The following is a 13,297-nucleotide window of genomic DNA, read 5'->3' as shown; positions in this document are numbered from 1 at the left end:
CTTTTAAAAGATCCTTTCAAAATAATGCATGACAAAATGATAGGTCGGCATACATTTCCTGTTGAGGCCTCTCCCAGTGAATGTGCAGTTTGACCTTCAGAGGCAATCATCTCTGGCCAAACATTATAGTCACTTAACTCAAATGACCATGAAACGATATTATATATGCACGAGACTCAAAGCCTGCATCCTGCCTTCATGGCAAACAATACAGGCTCTTATTTTGAATTGGTTTTACAAATATATTACATAAAACACACATCCTCTGTCTACACGTACACAAACATGTCTCCTCTTAACACGTAGACTCAGACATATACTTCTGTCTATACGTATACACACAACTGTCTGGATGTACATCCGCTGTCCTCAAGTACACATACACGATTGGCGATAACCTCCCACGATTACCTGACTGTAGTTCCTCCTTTACCAGCACAATACCTATTTTTGTGGATGTTTCCCAACGGTAACGGTTAAAATGCCCACTTACTGCCACGGAAGTGGTGACCTTCGAAAACATAATGTGAGCTTCAGTAAACTGGCTACTCCCTAATATACTTCGTGGGTTGAGACAATTACTGCCAGTAATATCCGTTATATATGTTTCATGTTTAAGCCATACCAGTTATTCACTGGGAACAAGTCGTTGACGATGTTTGGGCGAGTGATCTTCCTTCTGTATTTGCCAGCAATATGTTTTTCATTTGGTGAGTGTTTTGTCACGTTCATTGTTTTCTTAATATATACTGAGTCAAAAAAGAAACTTCACAAAATGTAATTTGAAAAATAATGAATAATTTTTCTCTGATGATACATCTATGTATCCGAAATGGGATCCCTATCTTTCGACTCTAGAAAAACGTTAGCAAAACTCACTCAAACCCATCCATTCGTCGTGCAAATGTTAGTGCCAACTCAGGTTTTGCACGTGCAGTCGATCACGTGATCTTCGCATCGAAGTTTTCTTCATATGCACGTGTTTGCATTGGCCTCAAGAATTGAAAAAACACTTTTAAACCACAGTTCTAACGGTACTTGAAATGTCCAATGTGCAACGTGAACGTGCCGTTGGCATGTTGCAAGCGGGAAGATCAGTTATTGACATCGCAAGAGCAATGGGATGCAGCCGTCGTACTGTGTATGACTTGCGAGGTCGTCTACAACAAACTGGCACCACTTCTGATCGCCCAAGGTCGGGTCGTCCACGTGTGACGTCACGAGCAGAAGACCGTCAAATCGTCTTACGTCACCTACGTGACAGATTTCTGCCGGCTACACGAACCAGGGCTGAGATGCTTTGAGGTCGACTGTCCTCACAGACCATTCGAAATCGGTTGCGGGCTGCCAATCTCCATTCTCGACGTCCATATCGTGGGCCAATATTGACGCCGTTTCATCAACGTCAACGTCTGCTGTGGGCCCAACGTCACCTCCGATGGACCCAGAGAGACTGGAATCGAGTCGTCTTTAGCGATGAATCCAGGTTTACCCTCAGATTCGCGGACGGCAGGCATAGAGTCTGGAGACGACGTCGTGAACGGTATGCCCAATGTTGTGTACAGGAAGTCGACAGATTCGGGGCGGAAGTTGCATGGTGTGGGGTGCTTTCTGTGGGAACAACCGTTCCCGACTTCTGGTCATCCGTGGAAACCTCACAGCTGCTGCTTACCGCGACCAGGGGCTCACCCCTGAACTCATTCCTTTCATGGCGGCTCATGGCCCAGGTCTACAGTTCCAGCATGATAATGCTCGGCCGCATACCGCGATGTTGACACGAAATTTCCTTCAAAACGCTGGAATCAACGTCATGGACTGGCCATCGAGGTCCCCTGACCTTAATGCAATAGAGCACGTTTGGGATGCACTTGGGAGAAGGCTTCGTGGTCTTAGGAACCAACCTCAGAATTTGCAGGAACTTGGCGCTGCCTTGCAAGAGCAATGGCGCAGAATCCCCAACCACGTGTTCACAGGCATCAGGCAGTCGATGAGGAGACGGTGTTTGGCAGTGGTGAATGCGCGGGGCAGCCATACACGATATTGAACTGAGATATTTCGCATTTTTATTCTTGTGACTTGACATTCTGTATACCCATGTTTTGGAACGGCGGTGTAGCCTAATGGAAGTGATTATGGCACTGTCAGTGTATCGAGTACATCACACAGATCTCAGCAATGAAATAATAACAATTTAACCATCTTACCATCTCTTGTTCTTTTATAGTGCCCTGAAGAAAGAATGTGAAGTTTCTTTTTTGACTCAGTATATATACCAAACTACTGTCTATAGATTTAAGCTACATATTTATCGCTCTTATTGTAGGCAGGTCGCCTGCGCCATAAGTTTATTGCAGAACTATTCCCACTTGCATTCTCAATGACAGGTTCACTTCAAAGTTTTGAAAAATACTTTACTTTCATCAGGGAGAACTTTATACACACAGGCAACAGGTATTGTATCCGTGTAGAACTTTAGTAGAACTTATATAGTCAATCTGCAATTCGAGCCCACGATCACCGAATCTTTCCGTAGGTGTGAGGCGTAAGTCTGCGAACCGTATATAACATCGGTGTTAAAAATACATAAATCACTAACTGGCATCGTTATAAATGAAACCCCGTCATTAAAAACTACTCATTTCGACCTTTAATTGACTTAAATCGACCTTTTTGACAACAGTGCACAATTTCTCACCAGCGAACGAAATTTCAACCAATCAGAGCTGCGCATGTCTGTGACGTCATATGAGGAATAGCTTTGAGAGCCGATGCAGGAATTCATCTACATTTTAGGGTAAATTATCGTGTTTACAGGCTTGTATAAACCTGAAATCGTGACAATTGTTGTGGAAAATGAAAGCTATATGTTCTCACAATCTACTGTCATTTAATTTTGTCTCCTGCTTTGCCTAGTTTCCGAGTTACAACTTGTTTTCATAGACGATTCTGTCAAAATCGATTGGTGTCGTTAGGCCCTATTTGTATAATGACTGATCCAAATTGATCCCATTTCTGTGTTGTTTTACCTCGATATTTAATCATGTCATGTAAAAAATCTGTTTGTATTCTCAAAACCGTCTTACGTCACCTACGTGACAGATTTCGCCGGCTACACGAACCAGGGCTGAGATGCTTTGAGGTCGACTGTCCTCACAGACCATTCGAAATCGGTTGCGGGATGCCAATCTCCATTCTCGACGTCCATATCGTGGGCCAATATTGACGCCGTTTCATCAACGTCAACGTCTGCCGTGGGCCCAACGTCACCTCCGATGGACCCAGAGAGACTGGAATCGAGTCGTCTTTAGCGCTGAATCCAGGTTTACCCTCAGATTCTCGGACGGCAGGCATGGAGTCTGGAGACGACGTCGTGAACGGTATGCCCAATGTTGTGTAAAGGAAGTCGACAGATTTGGGGGCGGAAGTTGCATGGTGTGGGGTGCTTTCTGTGGGAACAACCGTTCCCGACTTCTGGTCATCTGTGGAAACCTCACAGCTGCTGCTTACCGCGACCAGGTGCTCACCCCTGAACTCGTTCCTTTCATGGCGGCTCATGGCCCAGGTCTACAGTTCCAGCATGATAATGCTCGGCCGCATACCGCGATGTTGACACGAAATTTCCTTCAAAACGCTGGAATCAACGTCATGGACTGACCATCGAGGTCCCCTGACCTTAATCCAATAGAGCACGTTTGGGATGCACTTGGGAGAAGGCTTCGTGGTCTTAGGAACCAACCTCAGAACTTGGCGCTGCCTTGCAAGAGCAATGGCGCAGAATCCCTAACCACGTGTTCACAGGCATCAGGCAGTCGATGAGGAGACGGTGTTTGGCAATGGTGAATGCGCGGGGCGGCCATACACGATATTGAACTGAGAAATTTCGCATTTTTATTCTTGTGACTTGACATTCTGTATACCCATGTTTTGGAACGGCGGTGTAGCCTAATGGAACTGATTATGGCACTGTCAGTGTATCGAGTACATCACACATATCTCAGCAATGAAATAATATCAATTTAACCATATTACCATCTCTTGTTCTTTTAAAGTGCCCTGAAGAAAGAAAGTGAAGTTTCTTTTTTGACTCAGTATATATACCAAACTACTGTCTATAGATTTAAGCTACATATTTATCGCTCTTATTGTAGGCAGGTTGCCTGCACCATAAGTTTATTGCAGAACTATTCCCACTGCATTCTCAATGACAGGTTCGCTTCAAAGTTTTGAAAAAAAATACTTTACTTTCATCAGGGAGAACTTTATACACACAGGCAACAGGTATTGTATCCGTGTAGAACTTTAGTAGAACTTATATAGTCAATATGCAATTCGATCCCACGATTACCGAATCTTTCCGTAGGTAAGGGGCGTAAGTCTGCGAACCGTATATAACATCGGTGTTAAAGGTCACATAAACCCTAGGGGGTACAAATACATAAATCACTAACTGGCATCGTTATAAATGAAACCCCGTCATTAAAACTACTCATTTCGACCTTTAATTGACTTAAATCGACCTTTTTGACAACAGTGCACAATTCTCACCAGCGAACGAAATTTCAACCAATCAGAGCTGCGCGCCTCTGTGACGTCATATGAGGAATAGCTTTGAGATCCGATGCAGAATTCATCTACATTTTAGGGGGGTAAATTATCGTGTTTACAGGCTTGTATAAACCTGAAATCGTGACAATTGTTGTGGAAAATGAAAGCTATATGTTCTCACAATCTACTGTCATTTAATTTTGTCTCCTGCTTGCCCTAGTTTCCGAGTTACAACTTGTTTTCATAGACGATTCTGTCAAAATCGATTGGTGTCGTTAGGCCCTATTTGTATAATGACTGATCAAATTGATCCCATTTCTGTGTTGTTTTACCTCGATATTTAATCATGTCATGTAAAAATCTGTTTGTATTCTCAAAACAGTGTCGGCCAATAAGTTTTCACATGCAATACAGCAATTAATACTCCCTCGTTGTAACCCGTGTTAGGTGGTATAAACCTACACATGTTATTTGTCATCATTCACTTGATGGTCAGTTAATGAATTTATAACAGGTATAATTAGTGGTAACACGCTTAGATTACCCGACAAAGGTTCCCATTTGGCATTTCTTGTGTCTGGAGTAAATATTCAACATTATAAACATCGATCAAAGGATTAACCGATAACACGCTGATTGATTAATTACTTTTATCTTACACAGCGGAATTGTCAAAAGGTAGTGTTTATGTATGTAGATTTACTAATCTATACTGAATACACTCTGTCGTGTCGGTGTCTGCGTAAAAACAACGTCCTTCTTTCAAAGGATTAACCGGCAATACATTGATTGATTGCCCATTATTGGCTAACTAAATTACTGTTTTTAAAGAAAGGCGGACATTATGCAATTAGTTGCCAGGTGTGCTATCTTGGGTGACCAATGAGACTTTACACCAATACCTGAAAAGATTTATCACTTTTTCGTATATTAAACTGTTAAAAGACATCATTTGGAACAGTTTTGTGGATATTGATGGATACATTCCTCGAACAAGGTAATGGCCTGATATTGTTCCTATAACTTTAATCTGTTTTAATTTTAATATTTGCATTTTGTTTTTTATTCATTTGTCGTAGCATTCAACAGAATCATTGTTTTCGCCGTGAAGTGTAATGAGACAGACAACATGTACTAGGGTGTGTGTGCGAATTATGATTCACATTGGCAAACTATAAAATGTCTAGATATTACAGTTCTGTTATAAATTCACTATAAGTATCAGCAGATCGTCTGCTTTTTTATTTAGTTTCAAAATGCATACAAATGTGATAATAAACTAATTAGGATTATAAGTCCAAATATAAAGACGCACATTGACTAGTATCTACATACTGGTGAGTGGACATTAACCATGGGAATGTAGCAAGAAATTTATCGCGCAGTATTGTGACATCGACCCCCACCTCGCTTCCGTGGAAGAAATCGTTATGTTATAAGTTGTGTAATGCAAAATCCGTTTGGTTATGATTCCAATACATATTTAACAACGAGTAGAAAGTAGTCTTGATTTTCTAACTTGAGTGAAAACAAACTATAATCTCATTAATTCTAACAGATTTTTTATTTTTAAAATGGCGGCGCCCTGTCGGGAACATCCGCCAGTCTGAGGCTAAATGGTATTTAGGTTTGTTTTCACCGAGTTACAAAATCAAAACTACTCTACTGGTAATAAAATATGTATTTTATTGATAGCCAATAGGATTTTGCATGACATAGCGTATATCATAACAATTTCTCGTGGCAGCGAGGTGGGTATCAATATAATACTACTTACAATATTATTGTTACTTCGACCACAACCTCACTTCCGAGGAAGAAATCGTTATGTTACAAGTTGTGTCATAAAAATCTTTATGGTCATCAATCATATGCATATTTTACTACAACTAGTATGTAGTTTTGATTCTTTAACTTCCGTGAAGCGATCTGAACACAAGTAAGATATCGTTTCAGGCTTCCACAACGCTCGCTTCGCACTCACAAACATAACCCATTTAGCACGAACTGCGGGGTCCTGTGGAAATCTGTGCATGGGGACACTATCGCCCGACCCCTAGGAGCAATTGACGACAAAGCAACGATTCGGCATGTCGTCGTTGATGTCGAGAAATCATCAAAATGATTAGCGTGCTACACATTTTCTATACCACTAACTGAAAATCGTTCCTCATATGACGTCACTGCAGTGCTCGGGCGACAGAGTTACGTAACCTGTCTGTGGTTTCGTTGGCGGGCGAGAGGGAAGCAAGCGACTTTTTGGCAACTTTTAATCGCTCGGTATTAATTAACCACAAGTTTTTAAAGAATAAATTTGGTGTTCCGCATAAGACTAACCACAAATCTTTCATATGTAATGGTTAAAAGAGTAACAAAAAACAAAGTTTAGTGGTTCTTTAACTAAATTACTATCTCATTGTCTCCAGCTCTGTTTCCCAATGCTGGCCACAAGACACAGCGTCGTCAGAATCCTGAGAACATGGTGAACGTGTCCTATGGCCAAGCAGAAGAGGATCCTTGCATGGGAAGGCTCAGTCCCTGCGTGCAGAACCTCCGTGATATTTTTGCCGTGAATGGTCCACAAGACGTCGTTGTTGATGGGAGACTTGCTGTACCGTGCGAGTAAGTAATCTATTAGTTGTGTCACTTATAGTTATGGAGATGTCAGGTATTACTTTCAGTATACATCTGGTAGTGTACAGGGAAATGCGTTATATAGTGCAATGGAATCTATAAGTGGGTCACGTTCCATCCAAATTTTACTCACTCACCCACTCACTCACTTACCCTATAGTTATGGAGCTACCAGGCATTTGATTAACCGACTCGTTTCTGATTTTAACATTGTTTTCAGACACCCTGTCAACATATAACATACTCTCAACCTCTCAAAAATGTGAACAAAGCGATATCAATGTGTCATCTCCAATCTGAGCTCATATTAGAGGCTGTTTTGCGAACGTATACGAACAGATCCGATAGTGATGCAAGGGCGAAAACCCTGGTCATTCTAACTGTCGGTGACACTTTGCCAAACTGATGAAGACAGTTTAGATAAACGAGCTAAACGTCTGTGTTGCAGAAATATATACGGACAGTGCTGTACTGTAAATTCATTACCTTCTGCATTACAAGTACATGTCTGTGAAAAGGTAAATGCGTTACCTCCGATATTACATGGGGTATTTAACGGAAAATGTTTTACTTTCTATATTACATTAGAAAGTGTACAGGTAAATGCATTATATGTGATGTAATGGAATCTATCACTCCTTCACCTTCCACCCAATGCCCATCCACGCACCCAACCACGCACCCACACACCCACCCATCTACGCACACAACCACCCACGCACCCTCGCACCCACGCACCCACGCACCCACGCCCACGCACGTACTCATGCATTGGTGAATTTTTGTGTAAGGTCAAACCTCCTTGAGGAAAGCCGGAACTGTATTGGCTCTGCCAGTGAGTGTAGGAACCACGACTTATACAGGGACATGCAAAGCGCTCAGATGCCATGGGAATTCATTTGCCAGAACAGTCAAGGTATGGTGCACATATAGTACATAGTAGCAGTTCTATTTAACAAAAATAATATGAACAGAGTGATTGTGTATTTGCTGATTCTCGAGATACTTTTCTATACGGGTTTTATGGGAGCTTGTGTGTAGAGGGTTATGTAAATCTCTTTAGGTGTCATATTGATCGTGTTCAGTGTTCATGTAGATCTCTTGGGTGTCATGGAAGATTACGTGCCAGTGGTCTTGTAGGTCTCGTTACTTGGGTGTCATGCACGATAATGCATTAGAGGTACTAGTATATACGTCGATCTCTTTACTTGGGTGTCATGGAAAATTATGTGCCAATGGTCACATAGACCTATTACTTGGGTGTCATGCGAGATATAAAATTATACTGACCCGCAATGAAAACGCATAACTGATTTTGATGTGGAATAAAGTGACAAAAACAAAGGTTTAGATGTAAAATCATTTTCAGTTTATGACATGGGTAATTAGCAATGATTATGGTTTTGAAAAAGTTGGATATCAGCAAATGCGAGTGGAACAGATAAGGTCAAACAAGGTCACCCCTTTAAACACTGTCAGTATCTTGTTTGTCCTCCATTCGCCCTGACGCAGGCATTGAGACGATGGGGCAATGAGTCACAGAGGCGAGCAATGAAGGCCATGGGAATGTTCCTCCATTCTTGCTGCAAGGCCAGTGTGAGAGCTGCGACGTTGGCTTGCGGTGGCTGACGTCGATAAACACGTCTCCCCAGTTCATCCCACACATGCTCAGTAGGGTTGAGATCTGGTGAATACGCTGGCCAGTCCATCACATTAAGTCCAGCTTGCTGAATGAATGCTTGTGTCACCCTGGCGGCATGAGGACGGGCGTTGTCATGTTGGAATGGTAGTGGACGTCGAGGGCGTTGGTGACGGCGCAGCAAAGCAACCACTACGGGCCTCAGGACTTCATCCACATAACGCTGTGCAGTCAGATCACTCCTGAAACATGCGTAGATGGTCCCCCAAACCATTACGCTATCACCACCAATTCTATATCTCTGTCTGACACATGGGCCTGCATAACGATCCCCACGACGTCTGGAAACAGGATCTCTTCCATCCACAAATACCGTGACTCGTCTGAAAAGACAAGCCTACGGAAGAAAAGTGGTTGTTGTTGCGCATACTGCCGTGCGAATTGACGTCGGGCTTGGCGGTGACGGGGCTGAAGCACAGGGCCACGGTATGGACGTCGACAGTTCAGTCCGGCCTGTCTCAGGCGTCGAATGACTGTCAATGGGTGGATCCTTCTTCCATGGCTACCAATCGTTGCTGCTGCTCTTGCTGTTGCCGTTCTGAAGCGAACTCGAAGGTGCGCCAGTCGCATCTGTCGATCTTATCTGGCCTTTGTAACCGGAAGTCGCCCTGGTCGAGGGCGGTCGGCAACGGTCCCTGTCTTCTGGTGACGACTGACAAGACGGCTAATGGTGGACTGGTTGACATTAAGGCGCCTAGCAACAACATTTTGTGAAATACCGGCTTCAAGGAGTCCCAGAGCGTGTGCACGTTGCTACAGATTCAGTCGCGGCATGTTTAAGACTGGCTACTGAGCTCTCTATACACGTGGGCGTCATTGGAGAGTATACATAAGAGGGTAATATGTAGATCTCTTTACTTGGTGTCATTGGAGAGTATACATCAGAGGGTAGTATGTAGATCTCTTTACTTGGTGTCATTGGAGAGTATACATCAGAGGGTAATATGTAGATCTCTTTACTTGGTGCCATTGGAGAGTATACATAAGAGGGTAATATGTAGATCTCTTTACTTGGTGTCATTGGAGAGTATACATAAGAGGGTAATATGTAGATCTCTTTACTTGGGTGTCAGTGGAGGGTATACATAAGAGGGTAATATGTAGATCTCTTTATTTGGGTGTCATTGGAGAGTATACATAAGGGTAATATGTAGATCTCTTTACTTGGGTGTCAGTGGAGGGTATACATCAGAGGATAGTATGTAGATCTCTTTACTTGGATGTCCAGGAAGATTATGTGGCAATGGTTATGTAGATCGCTCTTCTCTGTGTCGTGTGATTGTGTTTGTGATGGTTATATAAACTTTCCCCTCTTTCGAGAAACGGCTTATTGCTGTTTTTATGCACTTTTAGGAGCTTGACTGGTCGGTAAAATCACAGTGTCAACGCTACTATAATTGTCATGAAAACTATGAATGTATGTACTTAAACACGGGTAGGTTTGCTTGCGGGTTGATTATGTAGGGATCTCAGCAGATGATATTCTCAACAAATATTCTCACCGGTTATCATGTTTACTATTTGATGTGTGTGAATACGATAAACACTCGCCAACATTTCGTCGGTAATTGTATTCAACCATTTCAGCATTTGTATCGGGGGAAGACTGCTGGAGAAGCTCGAACCTCACGACAACGATCCGTGGGTGCCTTCATCCGTATATCCAGTGGTAACTATATTTTATCTCATACTTTTACGTGTATATGTTGATATCGGTATTATCTTGTTATTGTGTTCTCACTCTATGTGTTTCGAAACATATGGGTGGTGGGATAGCCTAGTGGTTAGAGCGTTCGCTCGTCACGTCGAAGACCCGTGTTCCATGCCTCTCATAGGTACAATATGTATCCTGATGTCCTCCGCCGTTTTTTCAACACTAATCAAGCTTATATGAAGTTAAAATATTCGGTATGCCTCAACTGAAAAATCAATTGCAAGCGACGCGGAACAGTGCTGCGTGGTTAGCAGACTCTGTCCATCTGCCAATAGTTTAGCAAATCTCTCTCTCCCTCTCCCTCTCTCTCTCTCTCTCTGTGTCTCTCTTGCTCTCTCTCTCTCTCTCTCTCTCTCTCTCTCTCTCTCTCTCTCTCTCTCTCTCCCTGATACACACACTTTCTCACTTTTTCTTTCTTTCTTTTTCTTTCTTGCTTCTCTTTCAGTTACCGTAATCCAGAACGTTTTGTCTCTTTATTAGTGTGCCGACTTGCATCAGAAAACGTGTGGCAGAGGTACCTGATTGCTCAGCAGAAGAAGCCAAGCTCTTGGGTCGCCTGGCTGTCACAGTCTTGGATGAAAGCGAAGTTTCTTGCTAGATTCAGTTCACGAAACTCTCTGTATAGAAGAATGGCTAACAAATTCCAAGGTGTCACTAACATTCACAATGGACCGACCATACAGTCCTTAGATGTTGCCTGATGTGAGATGTGCACTCACTTGAAAACGAAAATAAAAAAGTCCGTGGAATAAACCCTTTTGACTTTTCATATCATGCACCGACTTTCATTTTAATAATTTTTCTAAATTATTATGTTTATGAATTTGGTTTGGGGTGGGGTGTTAGAAACATAGCGGGGATTACAGACCACTGTTGACAACGTTAGACCTGCATGAAATTTTATGAATCTGCATACCTACATTTCTTTCAAAAGGTACTGCTATTGTATCTTGCTTGTACCTGTTGCTATTTACTAAATTTATGTTTAATAAAGGCAGTCTGGTTCGCGTCACATCTTTTTAAAGTCAGAATTCAAAGATAAGTATCGCCTGCCCTCTTAGCCGCAAATGGCACAACATATACATATCACGTGTTAGCGCCACTGTTCCAAGACATTAGCTGTCTTTGCTTGTAAGGTGAGTTTATGAAGAAGCAGTCCCTGAAAAGACTGATTCTGAATGTCGGTATAATCTATCTTTAAGATAATTATGATAAATGGGGGAAATAAAAAGTCATTATTGCTCTTTACATCTAGTACAACGAATTTTTGTTGCCAGGATGTAGTTTGTCATCTGAGGGTTTCTCTACATTCAGCTGGTAAATTCATTAGAATAGGTCTTCAGCAACCTATGCTTGCCACAAAAGGCGACTATGCTTGTTGTAAGAGGCGACTACCAGGATCGGGTTGTCAGGCTCGCTGACTTGGTTGACACATGTCATCGGTTCCCAATTGCGCAGATCGATGCTCATGATGTTGATTACTGGGTTGTCTGGTGCTGACTCGATTATTTACAGACCGCCACCATATAGCTGGAATATTGCGGCGTAAAACTAAACTCTCTTACTCACTTTTCAAAAAGGCATTGTGTATACGTTATTTCAAATATATAGAAAATGTGAGGTTGATGAAGACGAGAAGCCAAAGTGATGATGCTGTGCGACGTGTATCACTTTGGTAAAGCCCACGTCAACGACTATGAGCTGACAAGCTTAGAAACATTATCAGAACCCGAAGATCATAGGTTTAGGTTATGTTTTAGGTGCGCAAAGCTCCTCCGGAAAGTAAATACCATGTTCTGAACAAAAAGCAAAGAGGTGGTCTTTTTCATTTCATAAAAAAATAATTAAAATTCAAATCTAATCGAGCTACATTCTTTGAGAGTAAAATCTACGAGGCTAAATACGAGATGATGTTCGAGGTTTCCAGACACATCAAAAGTGGAATTGTCAACCACTACACTGACAGGAACCTCAACGTCCACATCAAGAGGCGCGTCAAATTTGAAATTTGGTCCTCATAATTGTATTTTTAACGTTCTTTTTTTCAAAATGTTCTTATTGTTCCCAAAACTACATCGTTACACAGCAATTAACATTTTCAGAGTTTGACACAGAGAATTCAAAAATACATACCAATAGTGAGTCTAGGTTTTTTGTTGAGTTGGAAATATAGAAAGCCCTTTATTGTCATGATTATGAAGGCTATTATTTTAATTGCAATAATTCAACGTTGAAAAACTCTCTCAAAATAACCAAAAACCTTTACAGTTTTGGAGCGTGTTGTTTAATCCCACATAGATGGATATATCTTTTGGCTGATAAGATAATATGATTCAATAGTCTATCAATGTATAATGTTCCAAACCAAACAAGGTATTTTGTTATCATAACTGTGTTCTCTATATGATTGTTCATCAATACTTCAAATTCATTCCAGACTGTTTGTGTCTCATAAACATGAGAAATACTCTCATTCAGCTCAAAACAAAAAAGCTAACTAAATTGTCAATAAGTTTCATTTTAAATAGTTCTTTTTTTTAGTTTTTATAATACCATGTAAAATCTAGTATTGGAAATCAAGTAGTTTGACATTTTTCAAATCATATAGGTAAGTCATAAAAATCCTACTCCAATCAAAAGTAACATTAGCAAAGGATGCTTTACTTTTAACGTTCTTAGTTTGGTCTTGTAGATCATTCCAGAAC

General features: G+C 41.6%; 1 protein-coding gene across 1 annotated transcript; it reads left to right on the top strand.

Moving 5' to 3' along the window:
• Positions 1-615: 615 nt before the first annotated feature.
• On the top strand, positions 616-11,345 carry LOC124274569. Its single transcript, XM_046709935.1, has 5 exons — positions 616-710; positions 6,972-7,167; positions 7,971-8,095; positions 10,466-10,547; positions 11,073-11,345. The coding sequence occupies exons 1-5, from the start codon at positions 656-658 to the stop codon at positions 11,188-11,190; spliced, it is 576 nt and encodes a 191-aa protein (XP_046565891.1). The 5' UTR covers positions 616-655; the 3' UTR covers positions 11,191-11,345.
• The last annotated feature ends 1,952 nt before the right edge of the window (positions 11,346-13,297 follow it).

This window comes from Haliotis rubra, unplaced genomic scaffold (genome assembly GCF_003918875.1).
Source record: "Haliotis rubra isolate DU_JTF1 unplaced genomic scaffold, ASM391887v1 Scf192, whole genome shotgun sequence".
Taxonomy (NCBI): domain Eukaryota; kingdom Metazoa; phylum Mollusca; class Gastropoda; order Lepetellida; family Haliotidae; genus Haliotis; species Haliotis rubra.
Note: the sequence above shows the minus strand (reverse complement) of the source record. Positions and strands in the feature narration are given on the sequence as shown.

Coding starts and splice junctions, on each gene's coding strand:
- LOC124274569 (XM_046709935.1), top strand. CDS start 656: ATGTTTGGGCGAGTGATCTTCCTTCTGTATTTGCCAGCAATATGTTTT. Junction 711..6,971: donor AGCAATATGTTTTTCATTTG/GTGAGTGTTTTG, acceptor CATTGTCTCCAG/CTCTGTTTCCCAATGCTGGC. Junction 8,096..10,465: donor CATTTGCCAGAACAGTCAAG/GTATGGTGCACA, acceptor CAACCATTTCAG/CATTTGTATCGGGGGAAGAC.